This window comes from Equus asinus, chromosome 2 (genome assembly GCF_041296235.1).
Source record: "Equus asinus isolate D_3611 breed Donkey chromosome 2, EquAss-T2T_v2, whole genome shotgun sequence".
Taxonomy (NCBI): domain Eukaryota; kingdom Metazoa; phylum Chordata; class Mammalia; order Perissodactyla; family Equidae; genus Equus; species Equus asinus.
This window is the reverse complement of record NC_091791.1, coordinates 153,269,658-153,297,059: the sequence shown is the minus strand read 5'-3', so window position 1 is coordinate 153,297,059 and position 27,402 is coordinate 153,269,658. Positions and strand designations below refer to the sequence as shown.

General features: G+C 43.6%; 1 protein-coding gene across 5 annotated transcripts in view; it reads left to right on the top strand.

Moving 5' to 3' along the window:
• Positions 1-27,402, top strand: part of STARD9 (StAR related lipid transfer domain containing 9) — a 121,353-nt gene that overhangs the window by 64,099 nt on the left and 29,852 nt on the right. For all 5 annotated transcript variants that reach the window (XM_070502890.1, XM_014857294.3, XM_070502889.1 and 2 more), the window contains 15 exons: positions 418-487; positions 1,907-1,979; positions 8,268-8,335; positions 9,730-9,827; positions 10,239-10,448; positions 10,629-10,726; positions 11,677-11,754; positions 12,185-12,256; positions 14,876-15,055; positions 18,579-18,630; positions 18,964-19,101; positions 19,810-19,892; positions 20,029-20,132; positions 24,872-25,062; positions 25,538-26,009. In XM_070502890.1, coding sequence (XP_070358991.1) covers positions 418-487; positions 1,907-1,979; positions 8,268-8,335; positions 9,730-9,827; positions 10,239-10,448; positions 10,629-10,726; positions 11,677-11,754; positions 12,185-12,256; positions 14,876-15,055; positions 18,579-18,630; positions 18,964-19,101; positions 19,810-19,892; positions 20,029-20,132; positions 24,872-25,062; positions 25,538-26,009 — 1,987 coding nt within the window. The remainder of the gene's footprint in view (positions 1-417; positions 488-1,906; positions 1,980-8,267; positions 8,336-9,729; positions 9,828-10,238; positions 10,449-10,628; positions 10,727-11,676; positions 11,755-12,184; positions 12,257-14,875; positions 15,056-18,578; positions 18,631-18,963; positions 19,102-19,809; positions 19,893-20,028; positions 20,133-24,871; positions 25,063-25,537; positions 26,010-27,402) is intronic.

The following is a 27,402-nucleotide window of genomic DNA, read 5'->3' as shown; positions in this document are numbered from 1 at the left end:
TGTCCTATATGTTTTGTATGCCAAACTGAGTCTGCCATTTTGTGGAGTGCGTAGCTCCTGTATACTTCAGGAATTTAGTGAGGGCCAAATGAAGTAATATATGAGTTTTCTTATAACCTACATAGCAAAATTGTAAGGAATTATTATTGTTATTGTTTTTAGCGTAACTATGATGTGACTTCTAGACTATAATCTCTGTGAGGGCAGAGACCTATGTTCCCAGAGCCTATCACAATGCCAGATCGTAGGCTTCCAATAAATGTTTGTTGATTAATTTATTCTCTTAATGAATTTAGCAAGTTCCCTCATGTCTATCAAATGATATGAAATAGGAATAATAAAGACCTCTAGGAAAAGGTTCAACTTTACCAAAAATTGTATTTAATTTCTTTTTTCCCTCCCTCACAAATCTGATAGGTTTATCTCAACATGTAGTTACCAACTATAAGCAAGTAATTCAGCTCTTGGAGGAGGGAATAGCAAACAGGTAACCGGTTTGATTGTTCCTGTCATTCTATCAGCCTCATTCTTCTGTCCTGTGTTCTCATGCCCCTTTGAGTGTATGATGACACTTCTCTCTGCAGCTCCCCACACTCACAATCAGGAGGCCTTTCTCAGAACAGTAACGTACCCGGGGTAAGGGGCAGTGACTAAGATTTAGTGCTCTTCTCACTAGTAGTGAAGCTGGAGTTTGTTCTGGATATAATAATATTAGGCACTAAGCCCAGAGAGTTACTCAATGCTTTGTCTTATAAGGCACAACTTCTATTTTAATCAAAGAAAAGATTCTCACCTGTGTTGTCCTCTCCTCAGGCTTGATAGAGATGAGGACCAATATCATGTAAAATGTTTCAGAAAACCATTTTTTTCTAGTTTTGCACACTTGTAAAGGTTGCCCAAAAAAGACTGTTTTGAATCTGATATGAATACCTAAGGGGTGTAGATTCTCCTAAAAGCTATTGTAAATTGCGATAGCATTTCATGTTGTTAATTACTATGAAATGCCCAGAATGTCATTAGTATATATGCCTGAAAAAATAGCCTTTTTTTTGGTAAAAAAACGGAAGGAATTTAGAGTCTTCTATCTACCCTATTTTAGCAGGTACAAATTAATTGAACATAAAGGAAAAAATTTAAATTTAACATTCTACTCTTTGGGTTTTGTGGAACTCTCCTGGAGGCACTTGCTTCTGATCTGAGTGCCTTGATCTTTAAGTTTCAAGCTTCGCCTTTCCTTTTTGTTGTTGAATCATGAGACCAGCCTCTAGATTTTGACTCTCTTCTTCACTTCTCCAGCTCCTCTGAGAACAGAAGTCAATGAGGTGGTCTTAAACTGAGGCATGATTGACTTAGATTTAGATACAGGAAAGACTCTCCTGACTTTAAAGGTTAACATTGGAATGAATTTCTCAGGGAGACTCTGAACTCCATCTGGCTTAAGCATGACATTGACGTAATTCAAAATCTTATTTCAAAGGCCTTTCTGGCACTGTAAGATTAATACTCTGTTTTTAACCACAACTTACTTTGAGCCTTCTTCTCCAGCAAGCTTTCCACCTCCGCCTGTCTTATTTAACAGGTCTGTCTTGGGGATATTCTTCCAGGTTGATGACACTCTAGTATTCCACTTTTAAACTCTGATTTTTACTTCTGTTGCTTAACAAAAAGGTTCTAGTGTGGTTTAGTATGAAGATACACTCCCTTTTATTCTCAGATATCAGTACTTAGGGTGCTGCTTCTACCCTATTGGACCACTCTCCTAACTATACTATCCTAAATATGGGGATATTTTATGATTCTCATCTCTGAACCTCAGCACTAACATTTCTTGTGTTCCCTATGGATCCTTAAGGATCTACCATATATAAACAATCCTTGTCCTAACTGTCTTCCTTTGTACACACAGAATCACAGCAGCCACCCATGTTCATGAGGCCAGCAGCAGATCCCATGCCATCTTCACTATCCACTATACAAAGGTTGGTTACCTCTTATATTAGATTAGATTTCTTCCTGTCCTTGTCCCTTTTGACTGCTTTCTTGTCTTCTTTCCTATTTCTTTTCCTTTTCTCCTACTCTTCCATTTACAGTCCTCTGATATGATCTAATACTAGGAGGACCTATATACAATCTGTTAAGCTATACACTTAGAAAGGGTAGAGGCATTTCATAAAGACTAATCAAAATAACTTCTACTTTTATTTTGCTTTTAACATTTCAAAGCGGTTTCATATGTGATCAGTATGGCATTTAAAATAAAAAGAAAGATTGAAATGAAAATAAGCTTTAAAATGAAAAAAAGATTCACTTTCATTATAATGGAGTGAAGAAGTCGACAAATTCTATCCCCTAAAAGCACTATAAAGCTGGACAAAACTGTCAAAAGTAACCATTTCTGTGTTCTAAAAATAGACCACAGGCATATAATAAACTGAGAAGTGTTTGTTCAAGAAAACTTCTGAATTGCAGGTAAACACAGCACAAATGTATGGTGTATTGCCTTGGGCTGCTCCGGTTCCTAACCACACTCCAGTCTCTTGTCAGTGAGCTCATTCAATCAGGGAAGAGAAGGCTGTGAAAACCAGCAGCTTTGTTGCTGCCACTGCCAGAGGTGTTTTCTTGCTTTGGAGAATCATCACTTAAAATGGTGATTTCAGTGGTGAGCAAACAAGGAGGGCCAGTGGCTCCCTTGGCCTGAGATTTTGGGTCTGTTTCAGGCATGAAATGAACTGGCAGATTATTAGGGGATTTTGCAGGGGTTCTGGGAGATCATACAGCCATAGGGGGCTTGATAAGATCCTCACAGATACTGAGGAGCAGAAGCTGTGCACATACACAGAGACTAAGTGGGCCCTGACGGACAGACTCTGCACATATGTGCAGAGGAGCCACAGAAGGCCCTATGGCTAGTGAATTCTGGGGTAATCTTAAAAACTACTGAACTTTTAATGCATTCCCCTGCCCACACATAGATCCATTAACACAGAATAGAAGTCTTATTGGTTCAAGATGTTTGATTACAGCTTCTCACCAATCTTTGGCTGAGCTCTAAGCTATGCAGATACAGGGTGGTCCCTAAGAAGCCAAGCTTAAAATTAAAAATAAGAGAAAAAAGTGAACAGAGACCACTTTGGCTGCATATTGTGGGGGAGACAGATTTTAGAGATTTAGTCCAGACAAATTACCAAAGAAAACAACCACTGCCACCCTCAATAGGAAAAAATCAGAATCCAGATTTGTTACAATGTATTATCTAAAAATGTCTAGTATTCAACCAAAATTATTAGACATGCAAAAGCAAACAAACAAGAAAGTGTGACCCAGGCTTAGGAAAAAACCAGTCAATAGAAACTGACTCGAAGTACTCCAGATGTTGGATTTGTTGTACAAAGACTTCAAAGCAGCTAATATAAACATGGTCAGAGAATTGAAGGAAACCATGGTTAGGGGGATTCTAGGGAATTTCAATAAAATGATAGAAAAAATTTTTTAAAACAAGAATTCTGGGATTGAAATGTATAATAACTGAAATGAAAAATTCACCAGTGGAACTCAATTGCAGATTTGAGATGGCAGAAGAATTAGTAAACTTGGAGATAGACTACTAGAAATCATCCAATTTGAATAAGTAAAAAGGTTGAAGAAAAATGAACAGAGCTACACAGAGCTGTGGAACAGCATCAAATCTGCAACATAATGTAATGGGAATCTCAGAAAGAGAGAAGAGAGAATAGGCATAAGAAAATTTTGAAAAATCATGGCTACAAAAATCCCCAAATTTGTTGAAAGTCATTAATCTACAAATCTGAGAAGCTTAATAACTCCAAGTAAAATAAACACACAGAGATCCATACCTAGACACAGCATAGTCAAACTGTTGAATGAGAAAGAGAAAATCTTGAAAACAGCCAGAGAAAAATGACTCATCAGATACAGGAGAGCAATTACATAATTAATGGCTGACTTGTCATCAGAAACCCTGGACCTCAGAAGACAGAGTGCTGGAAGAAAATAAACTGTCAACCAAGATTTCTATAGGCAGCAAAACTAGCTTTCAAAAATGAAGACAGGGTCTGGCCCCATGGTCAAGTAGTTTAGTTAGTGTGCTCTGCTTCAGTGGCCCAGAGTTTTGCCAGTTTGGATCCTGGGCGCAGACCTAGCACTGCTCATCAAGCCATGCTAGGTGGCATCCCACATGGCAGGACTAGAAGGACCTACAACTAGAGTGTACGACTATGTACTAGGGGGCTTTGGGGAGAAGAAAAAAAATGAAGATAAAATAAGAACATTCCTAGATTGAAAAGAAAAGAAAACAAAACAAAACAGAATTCATTGCTAGCAGCCCACCTTAGAAGAAAACTTAATGACATCTTTCATACTGAAAAAAAGTGATATCAGACAGTAACTTGAGTCTATAGGAAGACATGAAAAGTGCTGAGAATGGTAAATATGTGGGTAAATATAAAAGACTACATAAATATATTCTTTCTTATTCTAATGTCATTAAAAGAATAAGATTGTATAAAACAATGTAATGCTGTATTATTGTACATCATATATATATACACACACATTGTCATATATATGACAGTAATAGCACAAAGGAATGAGGAGAAAAAGAAGATATATTGGAGTGAAGTTTCTATATTTTATAGGAATTAAGTTAGTGTTATTTTGAAGCTGATTATAAGTTAAGATGCATATTGTGATCCGTCGAGCAACCACTAAGAAAATAGCTCAAAAATGTAATTAAAAAATCATCAGAGATTAGAATGGTGCACTAAAAATACTTATTTAACACAGAGAAGGCAGTAAAGGAGGAACAGAGAAACAAAATATCATGAGACATATAGAAAATAAATAGAAAACAACAGACATAATTTTGAACGTATCAATAATTACATTAAATGTGAATAGATGAGGGTAAAAATTATCATACTGGATAAAAGCAAGACCCAACTATATGCTGTCTACAAGAAACACTCCTTAGATTCGAAGATACAGATAGGTTGGAAGTAAAAGGGGGGAAAAAGATAAACCATGCAAATAGTAACCATAAGAGAACTAGAGTACTCTTAGATTAGATTAAAATAGATATTAAGACTAATACTAGAGACAGACATTTCATAGTGATAAAGGGTTCATACATCAAGAGGCTGCAACAGTTATAAATGTATGTGCTTCCAACAATAGAGCCCCAAAATACATAGGGGATAAATTGACAGAATTGAAAAGAGAAATAGACAATTCAATAACAATAGCTGGAGATTTCAGTTCCCTACTTTCAATAATTGATAGAACAACTAGACAGAAATCAGCAAGATATAGAAGATTTGAGCAACATTATCAACCAGTGTGACCTGACACTTAAAGAACATTCCACTTAACTTCTGCAGAGTGCTTGTTATTTTCAGGTGCATATGGAACACTCTCCAGGATAAACCATATACTGTATAAAGCTAAAGTAATCAAGGTAGTGTGGCATTAACGTTAAGATAGATGAACAGATCAGCAGAAGAGAAAAGAGTCCAATATGGACCCATACATATATAGGCCACTGATTTCTATCAAAGTTACAAAGGCAATTCAGTGGAGAATGTATAGTTTTTTCAACAAATGGTAGTAGAATATTGGATATCCACATGCAAAAACGAACCACAAAACATTATGAAACAACTTTGATCCATATGTTGCACTTTATCCATAAATTAACTCAAACTGGATCATAGGCATAAATGTAAAACCTACAGCTGTTAGACTTATAGAAGATAACATGGGAAAACTTTTGTCACCTTGGATTAGGCCAAGGTTTTTTCAATATAGCACTAAAAACACAAATTACGGGGCTGGCCCAGTGGCGCAGCGGTTAAGTTTGCACGTTCCACTTCTTGGCGGCCTGGGCTTCACTGGTTCAGATCCCGGGTGCACACATGGCACCGTTTGGCAAAAAGCCATGCTGTGGCAGGTGTCCCATATATAAAGTACAGGAAGATGGGCATGGATGTTAGCTCAGGGCCAGTCTTCCTCAGCAAAAAGAGGAGGATTGGCAGTAGTTAGCTCAGGGCTAATCTTCCTCAAAAAAACTCCAAAAAACAAAAAACACAAATTGAACAAAAGAACAAATTGAAATTTGGAATTGGTAAAAATTGAAAACTTCTACCCTTTGAAAGACACTATTAAGCAAATAAAAAGAAAAGCCACAGATAGGGAGAATTTATTTATAAAACATACATTTGATAAAGGACTTGTATCCAGAATATATACAGAACTTTCTCAACCCAGTAATAATAAAACAACTCAAAAGAGTGGGCAAAAATTTTGAAGTGACACTTCACTGAAGAAAATACACAGATGGATATTACCCACTTGAGAGGATATTCAACATCATTAATCATTAGGGTAATGCAAATTAAAACCAAACACGATACCACTACCCATCTTTTAAAATGGCTAAAATTAAAAAGAGTGATTATACTAAATAGTGGTAAGATGTGTCGGAGCTGGAGTCCTTCTACACTACACTACTGCTGGGATGTAAAATGGCACAACAACTCTGGAAAAGAATTTAACAGTTTCTTTAAAAATATATCTAACATATGATTCAGCCATTCCGCTCCTAGGTATTTTCCCAAGAAGAAAGAAATCATGTATCCATGGAAGACTTGTACACTCATAGCAGCTTTATTTGTATTGCTCAAAACTGGAAACAGCCAAATTCCATCTAGAGGCAAATTCCATCTAGAGGTGAATGGATAAACAAACCATCCTATATTCATACAATGGAGCAGTACTCAGCAATAAAAATGGATGAAGCATTGATGCCTGCCTCAACATGGGTGACCTCAGAGTAATTATGCACAATGGAAGAAGCCAGACGTATAATTCTATTTGCATGAAATATCCTGAGAAGACAAATTTATAGAGATTGAAAGTTGATGAGTAATTTCCTGGGGCTGGAGATGGGAATGGAGATTGATTGCAAACAGACTTGAGGGAATTTGGGAGGTTATTGGAAATGTTTTAAAACTCAGTTTTAATGATGGATGCACAATATTAAAATAAAGCAAAACAAAACAAAACCCACATTGAATTTTTTTTTTAAAAAAGGAAAAGTAGTTTTGCTCTTGAGGGCTGGATGCCCCTGAATAGAACAGAGAGAGGCCGAGTGCCTGCCCTAGCAAGTTAACATGCTGTGACTCAGGTTAACAAGAGAGAGGACCTCAGGGCCCCCACTGCTATGGGTCTCTAATGATGAGAGTCGGAGCCCCTGAAGAGGAGTCGAGCATTTTCCCTGGTAAATTGTGCTAAAATTCCTGGTGCCCCTGAAAGTTGTGCTCAGAGGACTTTGTGGGGATTTGCCTGCTTACTCTGTGATGTCCTGCTCATATTTTTAATGAAAATCCAGGGTTTGCTGATTATATCTATCAGATATCAAGGGCTCATCTGGTTCAGAGCACATTAGAATGCAAATTTGAGTTAGCTAAAAATATCACCTTGGCTACAAAAGCAAAAATAAGCAAGGGGACTATATCAAACTAAAAAGCTTCTGCACAGCAAAGGAAACCATCACCAAAATGAAAAAGCATCCTACTGAATGGGATAAAAATATTTGCAAATTATATGTCTGATAAGGGATTAATATCCAACATATACAAAGAACTCGTACAACTGAATAGCAAAAAAACAAAGAATCCAATTAAAAAATGGGCAGAGGATCTGAATAGACAGTTTTCCAAGGAAGATAATATAGATGGCCAACAGGTACATGAAAAGGTGTTCAACATCACTAACAACAACAACAAAAAAACGAGTTCATGGATAACAGAATAAATTGGTAGTTGCCAGAGGTGGGGTGGGGCAAGGTGTGGCAAAATGGGTGAAGGGAGTTAAAAAAGTACAAACTCCCTGCCATAATATAAATAAGTCATGGGGATGTAATGTACAGCATGGGGACTATAGTTAGTAATACTGTATAATAATACTGCTAACAGTGGATCTTAAAAATTTTCATCACAGGAAAAATTTTGTTATTATGCGTGGTGACGGATGTTAACTAGACTTATTGTGGTGGTCATTTCTCAGTATATACAAATATGAAATGTACACTTCAAACTAATATAATGTTATATGTCAATTATAGCTAAATTTAAAAAACAGATTTCTTGAGTTGGGTAAAAATCCAAAATATCACCTTAGTTAGGGTGTCTAAGGGGGGAAAACACCACCCTATTCCAAGTGGCAAGCTTTAAATGTGTTTTCTCCCTCAGGCAATCCTGGAGAACGACCTCCCCTCTGAAATTGCTAGCAAGATCAACCTTGTGGACCTAGCAGGCAGGTAATTAGAATTTCCAAGCCAAGGCACGTTACTCCCTTGACCATGATCTTGTTCTTGCCCACTTTACATGGAATAAGCTTGTTCCAACCTTTTTCACAGATCAATCATCTTGAGAAAATTACTAAAGAAACGTCTTTTGAATGCTTGGTTAAGAAATTAGAGTTTTCCGGGGGCTGAAAAGTTCTGTGTCAGGGGTTTTCAATCTTAGCTGTCCATTAAAATCACCTGGGACCTTCTAACACTCTCAGTGCTTAGGCTGCAGCTCAGATTAAATAAATCAGATTATTGCGGGCGGGCGGGGAGTGGGTGGAGTGCAGGCATCAGTAGTTTTTAGGGCTGCCCAGGTGATTCCAGTGTATAGTCAACATTGAAAACCACTGCTCTATCTAAGTGGAGGCAACTTAGCATACTCTTTTCCTTTGACTTAATATTGATTTTATGCAGCACGGTACATCACTTAAAAAAAATTTAGAAAACATTGTGGCATTGGAGAGAAGATACTGCCTTTTAAGTATTAGAAGAAAGCACAAACTGTAGTCACTTGTACATACGAAAAGAAGAAAGTCTTGGGGATAATGTGGCCGCACAAAAAATGTAAGGTGAAATAAGGCAAATTTTCTTATTTTAAAACTGCTAAGTAATTAATATGGTATAGCATTCCCTTAAAAACTAAGTGCTGAGACCGGCCCAGTGGCACAGTGGTTAAGTTCGCACGTTCTGTTTCAGCGGCCTGGGGTTCACTGGTTCGGATCCCTGGTGCTGACCTGTGCACTGCTTGGCAAGCCATGCTGTGGTAGGCATCCCACATATAAAGTAGACGAGGATGGGCATGGATGTTAGCTCAGGGCCAGTCTTCCTCAGCACAAAAGTGGAGGATTGGTGGCAGATGTTAGCTCAGGGTTAATCTTCCTCAAAGAAAAAAAGAAAAAGGAAAACGAAGTGCTGTCTGGAAGAACCTATACTAGCCAACTGGAAATGTGAATTTTTCATATTTCTCATTGACTTCAAAAGGAATTTAAGACGGTTGACAGTTAATGACATAGATGCCATAAAGCCATTAATGGGTGAAATTAAAACAGAAAACAAAAGCAGAAATGAATATGTCCAAAGCTATGCTAATATCATTACTGTAAATGAGCATTTACAGTTAGCTGAAAGTGCTCTGAAAGCCAAAAAAAGAATGGAAATGTAATGAATTAATTGATTTTTATTGCCTGAGAAGCAGAAAAATGCCAGTTCATTACAAGATGGTAACTCTTTTTTGTGAAGCTGAACTCTAAAAGGAATTTATTATGTGAGTCTTTACATGATGTACAACATAATGTCTTTCAACAGCATTTTAAGGATAGTGTCTTCTTGTTTGCTTTTGTTTTTGTTTTCATTGGCTGTTTTAGTGAGAGAGCGGATCCCAGTTACTGTAAGGACCGGATTACTGAAGGAGCCAACATCAACAAGTCTCTTGTGACTCTGGGAATTGTCATCTCCACCTTAGGTATTTGGTTGATAGACTGGATCATCAGAGTGGGAGGGAGACTTGGGAAGATAACTCACATATTTTAATTTTGTCAAAATGGGGTAGATATTTACAAGGTTCTTTTTGATAAAGTTACCTTCTGGTTTGGGGCATGAAAAATTGATTTTTGTCTGTGATTTTAGAACACAAAATGACCGTCATCCCAGCACTCCCATTTCGAAAAGAACGGAGACTAAAAAATTGTGTGACTTAAATACTCCATGTCATGAGTCCAAAGTCTAGTTCAGGGCTTAACCTTAAAGCATCTTATCATATGCAGAAAGGGGTTAGGAATTGTGATACTTAAGTCTATGTTCCCCAACCATTGTTTTGTTTTAATGCATTTGTTTCATAATTCCTTTTCTCTTCCACTTTCTTTTGTCTTTTAAGCCCAGAACTCTCAAGTATTCAGCAGCTGCCAGAGCCTCAGCAGCACAGCCAGTGATGGTGGTGACAGTGGGATCCCTAGCTCTCCTTCTGGGACCAGCAGTGGATGGAGACCCTCCCGGAGGCAGTCTTACATCCCATATCGGGACTCTGTGTTGACCTGGCTGCTGAAGGACAGCCTTGGAGGCAACTCCAAAACCATCATGGTTGCCAGTGAGTGGGATACAGGAGCTGGCTCTGTGTTGGAACTGGTACTCTGCCTCAGAGAAAGGGCCATGACCACCCATTTCTTCAAGGGTCTCTTATTCAGCAGGGTTGATAGCAGCAAGGCAAGTAGTTATGGTCTGGGTCGGAGGGCTTGGCATGCTCTTTAACTTTCTCCTTTTCCCTCAGCTGTGTCTCCTGCACACACTAGCTACAGTGAGACCATGAGCACGCTGAGATATGCATCCAATGCCAAAAACATCATCAACAAGCCACGGGTAAATGAGGTGAGACCTTCATCTGAAGTCCTGGTCTGATAACGTTCACTCAAAGTTCTCCTTTTTTTCTTCTCGTTGTTGTCTTTCTCTTTGGAATCACCCCAACTTGCCAGACTTGTTCTCCAGATGAGGAGGGAGTGAAATGCTTTCTCCCAGTGTCATACCCTTCTCTTAGATCTCTACTGACTTTGTCAGTAAACTTTTATAAATAGTTTATTTTAGATATTTCTCTAAGGCCATTCCTCTTAAGATCCCAGGTACACCATTGCCGCTCTAAGAAGGATTATTTAAAAGTTTCTGTATTTACTACTTTTAGTTTGAGTTAATGTTGATATTTGCCTGTGTTTTATCTTTTTTCTCTGCAAATTGCAGTGACTTACCTGGTTTGGGTTCAAAGGGACATATAGGGAATTCATTAGTTTTGAAAGCTGAATAATAGAATATTCCAAAAGTTCCTTATTTACTTTGCAATTTTAGTGAAAAGTTCTAGAGCAGGGATCACAGATTGTTGGCCAGACATATATAACCCATCTGTGGACTGTTTTAAAAGGCAGTGTAATTAGGCAGGTACTGTGTTTAGTCACAGTTCAGGGAGACTAGCACCTACTACCTATGCATGCCTGGCATTCGTGTTACCTGCCTGACTTCCTGCTCTAGGGCAGTGATTCTCAAAGTTTAGTGTATAGCAGAATCACATGGAGGGTTTGTTAAACATCAGCTGGGCCCCAGCCCTCAAGAGTTTCTGATTTAGTAAGTGTTGGGTGTGAGTAGAAATTATATTTCTAAAAAATTCTTAGGTGAAGTTGATGCTCTGGTCCTGGGACCACGCTTTGAGAAGACTGCTCCAGAAGTTACTCCAAAGGAGTAATCTACTTCTTCCAAGCTAATTGCATGTAGCATCTCATAGCCGGGTTGGGGCCTGATATCAATCAGTGGTGACCAAGTTCTCTGTGTTTCAGGATGCAAATGTAAAGCTGATCAGAGAACTCAGGGAAGAGATTGGGAGACTGAAAGCCATGCTGCTGAGCTTCGAACTGGTATGCAGGCAATCAACTTTTCTGTACTCAAGAGCCCCTTTTCTTCGGCATAGAATCTGAGCCCTGCTCATTCTGGGTCGTCAGTTAAGTGACACTTGTGGAGTGGAGGCAGGAGCGAAGACAGGACGGAGATTACTCTGATTCCCTGTGTAGTTTTGGATGGGTAGGCATCCTCTCACTATAGCATCTCTGTCTTCCAAAGGGCATTTGCCTGAATGGTCCTTCTGTGTGTGGGCAGATATGGGGAATGAGACCCTCCAGAAAAGTTTCTCTGAATTCTCCTTCTTTGTGCCAACCTGAGCCCAAATACTTAGACTTCAGATTTGTTTCTAATTTTAATAATAAAGTCTTTCCCTTATTTGCACCTTATCTTCTTTCACAAGAGTAGGAGTGAGATTCATGAAGCACATCTCTCTTTTTGTTTGTGCAGAGAAACTTCAGTTCATTGAATGAGGAAAAGGATGAAAATCTGAAGGAGCTTGTTCTCCAAAATGAGTTGAAGGTAGGTGTGTTGGATGGTCTCAGTTGTGCTGTATATAACCCTGGAGCAGGTGTGATCTCCCTCTGTTATTCCTTGGCCACTGCTGCTCCCTTGTTAGGATAGAGAGGCTCTGTCTAGTTTAGAGACAATTTTTGTCTCCATGGAGAATTTACCTGAAAGGCTGGTGACTGGCTTTCTGATTTTGCTTTGTTCTCTCCAAGTTTCATGATAACTCCTTGTGGATAGTGACAGTAGCTTAGAAAAAAAATTACTTTCCAGTCAGTAAATCAACCATCAACCAACGAACGTGTGTTGATTGAGCACCAAATAGGTGTTCAGCATGATGTTGCAAGAGATGCAAAGAAGTCCCTGCCCTCAAGTGGCTTGCAGTCTAGTAGGAAACACAATTTAGAGACTGGTTAAATGTAATAAACTCTATGAATTACATGAAAAGAGCTTAGGGAAGGAAGAAGTCATTATGGCTAGGAATGTTCAGTGCAGGCATCACAGTGCTGGAGCTGGAAGTCAGGGAAATGGAACTAGACCTTGAAGGATTGGTAGAGTTTGTTAGATAGGGAGAAAGGGGTAAGGCATTTTGGGTGAGAAAGGAGTAACATAAGCAAACCATGGAACTGAGAATGAACTGGCGTGAGAGGCCATGTGGAAGCACACAGTGTGGGGAAGACTAAGCAGGCTGGAATAGGTGCTCATGGTAGAGAGTAGTGGAGGTAAGATTAGGGCCAGCTTAGGAGGTTTGAACTTGACATAAACAGGATTAATCATAGCTTCTTGAACCAGGATGGTGACATCATAAAGGAGTATCGTGGGGAAATTAATATGACGGTTTTATGTAGGATGGATTGAAGGGAGGGAAGACTGGAAGCAGAAGGACCAACCAGGAAAGAGACTGCTGTTGTGACCCCATGAGGGCGAGGATGAGACATTCTGGGAGATTAAATTAAATGGTGATTCCCAGAGGCATTTAAAAGGAAGAAATGGGGCCAGCCTGGTGGCACAGTGATTTAAGTTCGCACATTCCGCTCCAGCAGCCCAGGGTTTGCCAGTTTGGCTCCCAGGTGCAGACATGGCGCCGCTTGGCAAGCCATGCTGTGGCAGGCATCCACATATAAAGTGGAGGAAGATGGGCACAGATATTAGCTCAGGGCCAGTCTTCCTCAGCAAAAAGAGGAAGATTGGTGGCAGATGTTAGCTCAGGGCTAATCTTCCTCAAAAAAAAAAAAAAGGAAGAAATGGGAGGCGTTATTTGGTGACAGGTAGATTTAGTTACCACAACCAATTGTCCCAATTTCCTGCACTCTGTTGCATCATACTTATACGTTATTAAAGTATCTGGCCATGTCAATCAACATTTTGTTACCCAAACTAAACTTTAGGACTACATCACGCATCCAGAAGTTTCTCAAAAATTCTTCATTTGACCATATGTTCTGATTTTTGGTTTAGACAATTTCATCCCTCTGTACATAAGAGATGAAGTGGAAGAGTCAAATTCACTCCAGGCTCATTAACATTTTTGCATTATATAGGCCAGCAGACCTGGATTTGAACCTACCACTTGCTGGCTTTATGACCTGAGGCAGTGTGGAGATGGTGATGAAAGCCGGGCAGAGGCGAAGTGTGTTTGGCAGTGCCTCCAGGGAGCTCTGCCAGGTTGGCCGAACTGTAAGCCAGAGTGCCCTACCGCTTGCCTCGGCCAGGTCCCAATGCCATTGTCCTGTAGTTTCACTGTTTTCAAACTTTAACTCAATGATTATAACATTAAACATAATGTTTCTACGGTACATAAAATACTTGGACCTAAACTTGGCATAATTTCTTTTTTCTTAAATATTCCCTTTATGAGCAAAGTACTAAGCAGAATCCAGTTCTTTTTCCTGGGCTTCCTCAGATCTTCCATTCCCAGGATAAACTTCCTGCCTAGACATCAGTATCCAACACAAGAAGAAAAAAGGACCCTGCATTCAACATTGTTTGTTCACATTCCCCAGGTGGTCTTAGCTTAAGGCCTCAGGCCTTGGTATATTTATTTTTAAAACTCTGTTCCTGATACACAGTAAGCCCTCAGTATTTTATTGTTAGTATTTTGCTGTTACATGGTCTTTCAGACCAGTTTCATATCGTCTTCATTCTCCCTGGGGAGATTCTTCTTGGTGCCCTGTGGGTCTTTGAGCCACGTACAAGCTTATATTAGATCTCAAGCTGCTGCGCCTTGGAAAAGAAGTGTTAGGTCACAAAAGGATTCCCGATATGGATGACATCGAAGGGGCATAGGGAAGGGGAATTATAAACATAGATGTCTGACTAGCACCTCAATCAATTTTTTGAAATAACATTTATGATATTTCTTCCTAATTATAAAGACAATATATGCTAATTGCAGAAAACTTTAAAAATAACATTTATTGAGGGAGTTTTTATTTATGAAAGTAACACTTGCTTATTGAAGAAAACTTAGAAAACACAGGGAGCTAACAGAGGAGGTGCAGGGCCTGTGTGGGGCTTTGAATAGAAACTGGAAAGGGAGGAAGTAATACCGCGAGGAATCAGGCCAGGATGACACCTGACCTTCAGTCTGCTCCCCGTGTGCAGTGTCTAGCATCACCTCCTCTGTCTCTGCAGATAGACCAGCTGACCAAAGACTGGACCCGGAAGTGGAACGAGTGGAAGGCCCTCATGGAGCTTTACAGAGTGGACATCAACAGGAGGAGGGCTGGGGTGGTCATCGACTCCAGCCTGCCACACCTAATGGCCTTGGAGGACGATGTGCTCAGCACAGGTGTTGTGCTCTATCACCTCAAGGTGAGCAGGCGGGTGCGTTCAGTCTCTTCCTGAGCCACTGGTCCCAGAGGTCAAGGAAGGAAAAGCCAGGAGCAGCAGCCACGCATCTGTGAATTGAGACAGATGCCACAGAGCTGCCTTCAGGTTTGCCCTGGGGAAACTGGGCTAGCCGAGCAATTGTGATCTGTTTTGCTTTTATGTGAATAGAGCAAAAGACTGGAAATCAGAACAATCATTTGTTTTTCAGCGACTGCTCTTGTTGCTCTTATATAACGTACTTTAGTTCTCTGTGCCTTAATTTCCTCATTTTAAAGTCAGAATGATGCTGCTTGTATTCCTTTTCTGGCTTCCTGAAGCACAGGAGTGCAGTCGTGGAGGTGAAATCCTAACCTTGAAATGCATCGGCGCCCCTGAGCTCTGCACATAGAAGCTGCTCACGGATGGCCTTCACAGGCTAAAGGGGGAATCAGAAGATCTGGAACAGTTTCCTTTGATACTTCCCCACTTCATTCAACCCCCAAATCCACAAAAAATACACTTCCCAATTCTCTATTACTAGGTTTACCTGGGAAAGAAGAGAGGAGAGAGACAGCGGACATAGGAAGCTTAGAAAGCATGAGGGAGAGCCCAAAGAGCTGGTGGGCAGAGGGGGATAGGGCAACATGCTACGTACGACCTAGAAAAAACAGAATGAAGTTAAGGCCTTTCACAAAGGGCCTAGCTCACCTGGGTCTTTGTCATCTGGAGGCCAGGTCCTCATTTCTAAATGAAGCCATTTGAGAGTTAGTGACCCGTGGTAGATGGTCTTATATCCTGTCCTCATCAAAAATGTTTGTCTTACTGTAGAAGGACAGCCCCTATGGATGGCAGAACGTACTTTACATGGCCAAAATCCCTATGCTCACTGAAAATGCAATCATTGTCATAATTCTCCCTAGCTGACATTCAAAAGGAACAGAGTTTATGGGGGATATGTAATGCTGCTGTTATCCCTGGAGAAATTAGGCACCTGATGCTGCAGTGGATATGGTAGTGAGATATTAGCAAAGCTTATCCTGTTTAGAAAGTCTGTGTTCTTAGGATAAGCCCTTGGGGATGTTGTCAGAGACTGAGCGTCTCAGATGGAAAGTTAAAGTAGCTTATTTTCAGACACAGTATAAATTATCTCAGTGAAAATGCCTCAGGCAGAAGTTGCTGTTAGCTTAATAACAGTTCTAAATACCAAAGGCTATTGATCCTTCCATTAGTCAGAGCCACAGGGAGAGGTTGGAGGTCAGGAAGAGACTGGATAGATTAAAATAGTCAATACTTGAGTAGAACTGATCTGATGTATTGATTGGATGAGGAGTGACAGATGAAGCTAGAAGTCAAGTGGTAGAACTTAGGTTGGCAGCCGACGGGTAAAGGATGGGACTGTTAGACTGAATCGTAGACAGGAGCTGGTGATGGCCTCCAAATGTTAGAGTGCTGGTTTTCATTACTGAGTCAGTGCACACTCCCTCCTTGGTACATTTCCAGTGAACCTGGGGATGCGGCTTCAGTCTAGTTCTAACCCTGGGATTTCTGCATTTTACCTACCCGTTTTTTCCCTTTTTGTTTGTTTAGATCCTGGTTTGGGTAATAGTGTAATAGTGATCACTCAAGATTCTCTGTATTTTTATTTGCTTGGCTGACTTGTTGCAGACCCAGCACTAGTCCCTAGCAATACCCTGGAAGCTGTTTTCCCTTGGGTCACCTCGGGGAAACCTTGGGTGGGAAGTCGGCAGAGGGAAGGGTGGGTGGAGCACAGGTTACTCATTTCCTGGACTTCATCCTTGTAATTGCTTTTGTGCCACTGACCCTCCTGGCATAAAGAGGCAGAAGGGGCAGCAAGCACAGGTGCCAGCTCAGTCCTTGTTAAATGAGCTGCCAACTCATTTTTTGGTAGTTTCTGCCCTGTAGATCTAGAAGTTGTGATGTGCTGTGGCCTTACCCTTTTGGGAGGAACGTGCCTCATCACCAGGGCTGACCCTGAACCCACGTGAGGGGTCTTGACCCCTTTCCCTTGGTTCTGCTGGCGGCATTTGGAGGCTAGCATCCATTGGCTTGTGTGACCCTCAGTGGCTGAGCAGGAAAGGCTGGGCCCTGACTGTTTGTGGGTGTGCAGTGGCAGGGGCACACACTGAGGCCAGAGCCTCATTCATTACTTCCAGAATGCTTCCTTCTCACAAGCTATTTTGGTGGACCTGCAGGGACCTCCCCCTTCTGGCTGCTGACTTAGCCTGGAACTCTCTGGTCACTTTGAAAACATCAGTTACGGGGGAGGTGGTATGGCAAGGTTGGAAAAGCATGAGCTCAGGACCCAGAGGGACCTGAATTCTAGCCACAGCTCTCCGGTTTAGTGTGTGGGTTCCCTGGACAACTTATCCCCTATCAGCTTGAGATTCCTCATCTATAAAAGGGGGATAATAATCCCTACATTTTGGTTTGTTAAAGGATAAATAAAAGGTGTCTATAAAGCACTCAGCACAATGCACGGGACGTAGTGAATGGTTTTTGGATAAATGGTAACTGTGAAAATCTTAAAAAAAAAAAAAAAAGGCGGGGGCTGGCCCCGTGGCCGAGTGGTTAAGTTTGCGCGCTCCACTGCAGGTGGCCCAGTGTTTCATTGGTTCAAATCCTGGGTGCGGACATGGAACTGCTCATCAAACCACACTGAGGCAGCATCCCACATGCCACAACTAGAAGGACCCACAATGAAGAATATACAACTATGTACTGGGGGGTTTTGGGGAGAAAAAGGAAAAAAAAAAAAAATCTTAATAAATAAATAAATAAATGGTAACTGTGTATCTAAACTCAGCATCTCTGTTGTGGTGTGGCTTCCTTCTTCAAACAGAGCTGTGAGGTCTTAAATAGAATTGCCATAATCCTAGGGCCAAAAGGCCTTGTCTTGTGCTAACCCAGTGATTCATTTATACTAACTCCAGTTTCCCCTCCTCTCTTACACTCTCTTCCAGTCCTTTTTGATTCTAGATGTGCTTTTCTCCTATTTGTGCTTTGCTCTTCTTAGACTCTCGTGTCTGTTAAACTTCATCTGCGGATCGAGAAGGTAAAAATCCTGTGCTTCCATGTATCTTCATAGAATGCAGTTCTCCTTCAGACTGTCTGGCCAACCTTGAACCACACTAACCTTAGCCCCTGGGAGAGATCTATACCTGTGTGTCCCCTTCCTCAGACTAGAGAATCTCTGATCAAGGCCGTGGCTGCTCCCTAACTTCAGGCTACAGGACAGAAAGGAGTTTGCCAACACTTGTTGGACTTTGCAAAGAGCTGGTGCTGCTTTGTCATATAGTTTTTGCCCTCACTTTCTCAGGGGATCCTGGGCTGCAGAGTGAGTAGGCAGAGCAGTTGGGACAGCCTGGACCAAAGTTGAGAAGTTGTGTGGAACAGGCTGGGATGGGTATGGGAAGACAGTGATGACACTAAAACAGGTGGACTTTCCTTTGGGGGCAGCACTGTGTCCTTTTTATTCTCATTTAAATGGCTTTGCTTTTCCCTTTAGGAGGGGACAACAAAAATAGGAAGGATTGACTCAGACCAGGAACAGGACATTGGTAAGTGACAGAGCATGTGGGTCTGACACTTTATGGCAGGTACTCATGCCTGACAGGTTTCTTCAGAGGAACTTGATGGTGCTCTGAGAGGAAGGAATCTTTGAAGACTCGAGGTGCTGCCCCTGTTTTGCTGCCACATTATGCATCCGGGGCATGATAGAAGGAGACCCACACCGTGGGAGGATCCAGGTCTGGGTGGTTTCAGGTCGTGGATCTTCCTTTCTTGTCATGATGTGAGATCTTCCACATGTGGATTCTGATTGCATAGAAAGAATTGAGGGGGGGGTGTTTCCCTGGGCTGTGCCTCCACCCAGGTAACCACCTTTTCTCTAGTCCTACAGGGTCAGTGGATTGAGAGAGACCACTGCACTATCACCAGTGCCTGTGGGGTAGTCGTTCTGCGGCCTGCCCGGGGGGCCCGCTGCATGGTCAATGGCCGGGAGGTCACTGCCTCCTGCCGTCTGACTCAAGGTAGGACCATATCTGCAGCCCTGTTTATGTCATGATGAGTGATGGACCAGCTCCGTTCTCATGGGCCAGACCCAGAGAGCTCAGTGTAGCAGGCTTTAGAGATGGAACACCCAGTCTGCGCCCAGAGATCTGAAGATTTCCTAGTATGATCTTCTTTCTGTAAACAAAGAAGCCCCAATTCCAGGGCTGCAGAGTGGAGAATGACTCTGAAATTTTTTCCTGTGTTTGTTAGCTCTGTGTCCTTGGAAGTTCTCTGAGCCTCGATTTCCTCATCTGTAAAGTGGGGATAATAATAGGATTGTTGTGAGGATTGAATGAGCTAACCCTTGTAATGTTCCTAACAGTGTTCTTGGCACTTAGTAAATACTCATTATCGTTATTACTATCACTATTACTGTTGCTATTAAGCTGTTCAAATTTTGTCTGTCCTTTGAGGCTGAGCTTAGATTCGCCGTCTTCCATGGACTGCTCCCTGACTGCTCCACCTGGAACTCATCTTGCTTTCCCTGGGAGTACCAGAGTTTCTCCTGTTCATTTCATTATTTCAGTGCATATGCTGTGTGATAGCCAATGAATACATATTTTGTTGACTCAGCTAAATTATCAACTAGTTGAGGGCAGGACTTTGTCTCGCAGAACAGTGCCCTGCACATAGTGTGTACTCAGAACATGAGCAGTTGATTGGGTTCTCCTCTCTCCTGGCCACAGGAGCAGTCATAACCCTGGGGAAAGCACAGAAGTTCCGATTCAACCACCCAGCAGAGGCTGCTGTCCTTCGGCAGAGAAGGCAGGTTAGCGCGCTGTGTTTTCTCTGTGGCTGCTGCCCTCCCTACTTCTCCTTTCTAGGGGAGGAGTTTGAGCTTTGTCTGGCCTGTTGGGGTTGGGGTGATGGTGGCAACCTCACTGTGCTCTCTTCCTTGTTCCCAGGTCGGAGAGGCTGTTGTTGGCAGTGGCTCTTTGGAATGGCTGGACTTGGATGGAGATGTCACCGCCTCCCGGTTGGGTCTCTGCTCTTTGCTTTGGAAGGAAAGGTGAGAAACAGCTGCGGAACCTACTGATTTTACTTTAGTCCATTACGAGATGCAGTGGGAGGACATGAGTGTGGCAGCCAAGGTCTGAATAAGGCCTGGTCTGAACCAACTTGGGCAAGGGATTTGAAGATGCTTGGTTAGCTGCTCACCTGATAGTTGGCAGAGAAGTGGTCTTGGCCTTTGTTCACTTCCTCTTCAGTACTGCAGCTTTCTTCATCAATGGACAAAGTGTATCATCTGAAGTTTTCCATGGTGCCACTTTCCTCTCTCAACAAGATTTAAACATGATGTATTTGTAGATATCTTTGATACTGCTTCTGAACTTACCTCCCCATGTACCCCTTTAAATTCTGGCTGCCTGTGTGAGCTCCTGGTGTGTGTCAGTTAGCTTCTAGGAGTATGACTTCCTTTGAGTTTTTGAAGATACTATGGGACTGACAATCCTTTTTGCCTCATAACATACCCACTTTACCTGCATTGTGACTGTGAAGCATGGAGTCAAAGTTTTGTATGTGATTGGTAACAACTAGTTTTCTTCTTCGTAGTCATTCTTCATCCACTTCTATGTAGAAGTCCCTTCCCAGATGTAGACGCCTAGTGGGTTTGATACTGGGAACAGTGGTGTCTTTCTGTTCCCATAAGCCAAAGTGGCCTCTGCCTTGGGGACTTCCTATAGAAAATGTCAGAGGGTGCCTGTGAGACCGCTGGTGTCGGGGCTGTCCAGCACCATGAGCACAGGGCTCCTGGGAGGGTTATGATGGCCCTTGGTCCCTTCAGAGGGATCTACCTGCTCTTACTTCAGGCCAGGAGCATTTGATGGCAGCTGAAGATAGTCTTGGGTCTGCCCTGCGTAGTGAGGGATGTTGGATGCAAGAGCAAAAGTACTCTGATGCAGGCAGCATGAACAGCAGGCAAGTCCTCACAGGAGGGCTAAGGGCCAAAGGACCATGCACTAGAGTCCAAGGGAGGACGACCCTAGTGTCAAGTGACTGAGGGCTCTGTGGGGTGACGGATGAGGTAGGAGAGGTGACACAGGGTGGAACGTTTCAAGGCCAAGGTGGACTCAGGACTGAGGCTGGGACTCCAGAGTGGCCCTCCCTTTTTGTAGTGAAGTCATGAAAGGAGGCTTTGTCTTAGGGAAGATTTCTATTGGGAAGACGTGCCGAAGATCTGTTTTTTCTCAGAATTCAGAGGTTTATAGAGAGTGGCTCGGCAACTTGAAGAACCATGCACGTTGAAGAGATATGTTGGAGTTGGATAAAGCTACTTCACCTCCTGGCTCTAAGACAGAAAAGCTGTGTGACCCTAGGCAAGTTACTGAGTCTCTGAGCCTATTTACTCACCTCTAAGTAAGGATACTACCATCTCTCTCCCAGGGATCCTTGTGATACAGGTTGAAAGAACAAGGACATGTGAGTGCTTCCCAGCACCTGACGTCCCACAGCCCCACTGCTGGGAGGCTCTTGTGGGGAGCTCCCCCAAGAGGAGGAAAGGCAGGAACGCAGCCTCCCTTTCACTTTCCTGTCCTCTCATCTTGCCCCAGCTGTCTCACCTACCCCAGAGAACTCTGGTCCTCTGACTTTTTACAGCCTTCTCTGGCTCTCCAGCCACAGGGGCACTGGTGGGACCTTTCAGTAATACCAAGAATGCCCCCTTTCATTCAGAGGGGACGGAGAGGGGTTGGAGAATGGAGGCCTCTCCCACTCGCTGCCTCCACTCTTCAGCACCAGCTCTAGAAGCCTGTGGGTTGGGCTGATCCTGCCCAGCTGCCGTAGCCAGCGTCTGTGTGCCAGCCCCTGGTGGAAGTGGGGTGGTGTGGGGCTCAAGCCTGTGATTGGGCAGAGAGACCAGGGAGAGAACCCGTGAGAGTGGAGAAAATTGCACATTGTCAGCTGGGCTCCAGTCTGGGTTTGTGGCTGTCTCTCCGCGAGAGTCTCTCATCTGCTCTTGGGCGGGGTCAGCTCCACAGCCTCCCCTTGCCCTAGGCTTTCTTTCCCTCCTCTTTCTCTGGGAGGAGCACTCATGGGGAGCCTGCAAAGCCCGAGGTGACTCCATAGCCAGAGAAATTGGCCAGCCTGCCTCCTTTTCTCCATGCAGCAGGGATCTCGGAGCAGAGAGGAATTTGTCCTTGAAAACTGTTTATGCCCATGTTCTTGGCACTTTCCCATCTGGAATTTTGGGGGCTTAACCTTAAGTGCCTAGCGCCCAGGAGACAGTGTCGCTGCTGTCACGGCCCCTGCTGCCTTAGTGAGTAGACGCTGCTGCATTCTGCTGCAGAAGCTGTCAGACCCCGAGGCAGCCAGAAGGGCACGATGGAATCGTGGCAAGCAGGGGATGAGGCAGCAGCTGGGGGATGCTGGAGCCGCCCAAGATGAAGGGCAGTCATCTGAGAGAGACAGAGGTGCCTTGCTGGCAGGTAACTGAAGACTTGCCCTTGTAATCTACCCAGACATGTAGCATAAGGTTGGTGTTTTCATTTTTACCTGCTTTCTGGGAACTTGGCTCATGTACTTATCAGAGGAGCCTTTTTCAGTCTGCTGGCGTGTGGCATTTCAGGTGAATATGCTGCGTCTGTCGCAGTCCTCCCAGATTGCTTCTCCTTGCAGGTCTCCTTGCTGCGGTGGACAGTCAGCAGAGGCGGACTGGCTAGCTGCCACTTTCCTAGGGGAAGGGAGGGAGCTTTTTTCTAGGGAGAAGCAAAGTGGGTTGGGAGACAGAGAAGGAAGCAGAATACTCCCAGGGGATTCAGAATAAAGATCCCCTCCCTGCCCCTTGCATCTGATGGTCTGAATCATAGCTGAATTTGTCTAAGACCCTCTGATGGGCTCGTGTTTGTAATTCAGCCGTGTCTGTGGTCAGACAAAATTTGGAACAGTAACTCAGGCATGCTACTTCTAAATGTATGTATAAAATGTTGCCCATTAACTGCTTTTTCTCTTTGTGTGGTGTTAACTGGTTTTGTATTCCAGTTGCTGTCCCTAGCCTTTTGCTTCACATGTGACAAAGGGTGCTTTTCCTCTTTTCTGCACATCCCACTGTATGTATTTGGTCTCTTGCCCACAGCAATCAGCACTAGTCTCCCCTAGAGCACACTCACTCAAGTGTCCAGGCCTGTCCTAGTCCTTGGACCCATTGCTGACTGAGTCACCTCACAGCCTCCTTTCCAGAGAAGAGACTGCGGTTGTGTCAACTCCTACGCATGGACCCCTCATCCGTGTATTCACTCTCCCACCCATCTGTCCTTCACTATTTCTTCTAAGACAGAGGCAGCAGACTTTCTGTAAAGGGCCAGATAGTTTTTCACGCTTTCTGGGCCGTATGGTCTCTGCCGCAGCTACTCAACTTTGCCAGTGTGGCACAGAAGCAGCCTGGACAACATGTGAACAAATGAGTGTGGCTGTGTTCCAATAACGCTTTATTCACAAAAACAGGCAGTGGACCAAATTTGGCCCACAGGCTGTAGTTTGTGGACCTCTGCTTTGATCCCCTCTGTGATTCCCATCTGCTCCACGAAGTGGTCAATCTCCTAAGCAGAGTGAACCCCTTAGAGCACATTGCTCACCCTGTCTGGGATCTGGTTCTTGTATCAAGTCCTTGTGGGAGCCTCTCCAAGCCTGAGAGTCGTGGCATCCTGGGACTAGCATGAGGGCTGAAGGCAGGCTAAGCGAGGCCAGATTTGAGTTTTTTTGTTAGCCTCTGGCAGACCTTAACCCTTTGCAGCCTCTCCCCATCGCACCGCCACCCCTGAGCACCCATGCATTTGGCACCTGTAGAAACCTGAATTACAGGGATGGAGAGACCCTGGGAAAGAGCATGTGGGTTCCTAGAATAGAAGGCCATGTATGACCCAGGGCAAAGTTAGCAGGCAGGTGGAAGCTGTCAGTCTTCAGAGGAAGGCTCTGACTCATCCATGGTCACACTGGAACCTGGTGGCAGAGTAAGGCATGACTGCAATCTAGAATTCTCTTTAAACTTTGTATTATGGAAAACTTCAAATACACCACACACGAAGAACTCATGGCTAATCTTGTTTCATTTATATCCCCACTCACTTTCCCTCACCCGTCCCCACTGGATCCAAACAAATCCCAGACAGTTTCACTGGGAGACACTTCAGCATGCATCTCTGAAAGGTATGGGAGAGTCTGAACTCTTGAACCCTATTCTAGGGTTCATTCACGAAGATCCCTCAAGTGGAGCCCAGCTCTCCTCTGGGTTTCCTGCCACACACTCAGATGTGGTGTGTGGATCAGTTCTCTCCTCTGGACTGGCTGCCTCCTCCTACCAGCTCACAGCGGGAATGAAGGTGCAGCTGGAACCTCTGAACAGTAGGAGAGTTTCCATTCCCACAGTGTGTCTGGAGCTGCTGCTCTATTCTATTTCCAGCAGATACCTTGTTGTTCTTTTTTAAAGGACGAAGCTTCTTGATTTAGCTGAAATGTTTTGTTTTTAAAAAACAGCTGCTTTACTTTCCTGGATGTTTTCCAGAATCAAAATGAATTTGTGTTTCTGCTAAACCCACAATCTAAGAATCTGCTAGTCAAAGGATGTTCTCCCCTCCTGCACTATGACATCATGAGCTACCTGTGACACCGTGCCTGTTTGTCCCAAGTTGCCAGAAGTTCAAAGCCCTCTCTGCCCTGTCGAGTGTGGGGCTCTCTCAGGGTCTTAGACAGCCGCTGGTTTGTACGGAGCTGGGTGTGCATTTCCCCTGGGTAATCCTGGCCCCTCTGTGACAGGAGAGTGCTGGGAGAGCTGAGTGACGATGACCACCAGCCGCTGAGGGCTGGAGAGACGCCCCACAGGGCCCAGATTCAGCAGCAGCAGTGCCACGTGGGGGATCTGAGGCAGCGAGTCCCGGCAGGACACATTAGAGCCAAACAGGAACTGGAAATCGACCAGGCGCACGTCAGCTGGCAGATTAAAGACAGTAGGTGCCTGCCACTCAGTGTCTCCTTCACCTTCTCATCTCTTCATTTTCATGTTTCCCCAGCCTTCTGTGTTCTCTCGTTTGTTTTCTTTGTGAGATGATGGAATCTTTGGTATTAGGTGTTCTCTCCTCTTTAGAGGCCAGATGCTCTTACAAGGGGCTAGCAACGAGAATAAGGAAGCTGCCTTCCTTACTGCCCCTCAGAGGGATGGACCTCCTGCTCACTCCTTCTCACCTGCACATTTGTGCACGCTTTGCTGCCTGCCCTAGCACGCGCCCACTGCTGTGCTGAGGCCTGGGGGCGTCGTTCCCTTGCCCTGTGGTGAGGGGCCCAGTAGCCCTCATCCTGCCGCATCGCCCTGGCCTGCTCTTTCACTCTGTACAGGTCCACCTGTGGCCAGAAGTGTCTGAGTCCAGGCAGCCACGGGCAGGGAGGGAGGTGCTGACTTTCTCTCAGGGTGTTTTTGGTTCTCAGACCAGCAGTGGCTGCTCAGAGAAGAGACTTGGCTGGCCAGGTTGCAACAGCAGCAACAGCAAGACCGTGTAGCAGAGAAAGAACTTGAGGCCTCTGTGCCAACTTATGCCTGGCTTCAGACAGATTCTGAGACTCAACCATCCCAACTGGTCCGAAGCCAGAAGAGGGTGGAACGACGGCAGCTCCTGCGGAGACGCGCTCTTCGGGCAGCAGAGCGGAACATCCAGCGAAGAAAGGTCTCATTCCAGCTAGAGAGAATCATCAAGAAGCAGAGGCAACTGGAGGCCCAGAAGAGACTAGAGCAGCTCAAGGCATTGTGCTGGCTCCAGAATGACCGCCCCAAGAAGCCCCCTTACCATGTCCCCAGTACCCCTGCCGCAGTCCCAGGGCCTCAACGTAGAAGCCAATCAACAAGTTGCAGTTCTTTGAGCCTCCGAAGGCTCTGCAGCCGGTACTTGCCCCAGCTACGCAGGTACAGCCAGTGGTTGTCACCTGGAAACATTGGCTAAGGTTTACAGCCTTGTTGCCCAGGCCATGTTCTTTACTACCCAGCGCCTTGGTTTCCTCAACCTGTGAAATGGAGAGATGTGTTTGCTCTTCTCTTCCTCATCACTTTTTCCCTCTTCTGACTACTCTTCTTTCTCTAAGCTGATATCTTCTGAGACTCAGGCTTTTCCCTTCTCCCACTCTAAGTGCCACCTCTTGCTTCTTTGGTGATATCTTCTGAGTGAGACTCTCGGCCTCATTTTTCACTGCTCTTTAGATCTTGACTACGCACATACATCTGTGTAAGTTCTGCCACCATCTACATCTCATCTTGCCTCAAACCAGACTCCTTTCACACATGCTTCCTTCATGTCCCTTCCCACCTGACCTGCCACCTCAGGTGAGCTTCCTGACCTCACCTCCCAACTGGTGAGCGAGTGGAACACCATCTTTCCGACTCCTGGGTTCAGTTTGGGATTTCCCTCATTTCTTTTCTCCTTCGCTCCTTTGCATTCAGTCAAAGTGAAGATATGTTACCTCCCAAACTGCTTGGAGCAGGGGACCGCATCTGCCTCTTTCTGTCATCCAGGCCTAGCCCGGGGGCCTTGCCCGTAGTGGGTGCACAGTTCATGTCTGTTGCTGTTATGATTGCTCACCTCTCTGGTCTCCAGAGTACTAGGTAGCCTTTTTTTTTTTTTTTTTAACTTTTTATTTTGAAAAATTTTCAAACATACACAGAGTTGAGAGACTAGTATGCCTATCACCCACATACAGCAGTGATTGAGATTTACCACACTTGCTGTATCTCCCCTCCTTCCTTTTTCTGATGAAATATTTTAAAGTAACTCCCAGACATTATGTCGTTTCCATCCTGCCGAGCATACATTTGTAGAAAATAAGGACTTTTCTTATAACCACATTGTCATTATCACATCTAACAAAATTAAAATTAATTATTTGATATAATCTAAAACGTAGGCCATATTCAAACTTCTCTAATTGCCTCAAAAATATCTATTTACAGTTGCTTGTCCAAATTAAAATCCAAATAGGATTTACACACTGCATGTGGTGGTTAGGTCTTTTAGGTTTCTTTTAATCATTTTTTGTTTTATTTCTTCGTATCATTTATTTGAAGAAAGTGAGTCAGTTCTGTAGAATGTGCCACTTTATAGATTTGTCTGTTTGATTCCTTGAGTGTCATTTAAATTGTTCCTCTATTCCTTGAGTTGCCTATTAACTGGAAGTTTTCCCTAAAGTCATGATTAGATTCAGATTCAGTTCAACCTTTTCATAAGGTAAAGAAATTTAGGAACAGAGTGTCCCTGGGGCCTCTTTGAGAGCAAAGACTATAGTCCAAGGTACAAAAGTTTCCTTTT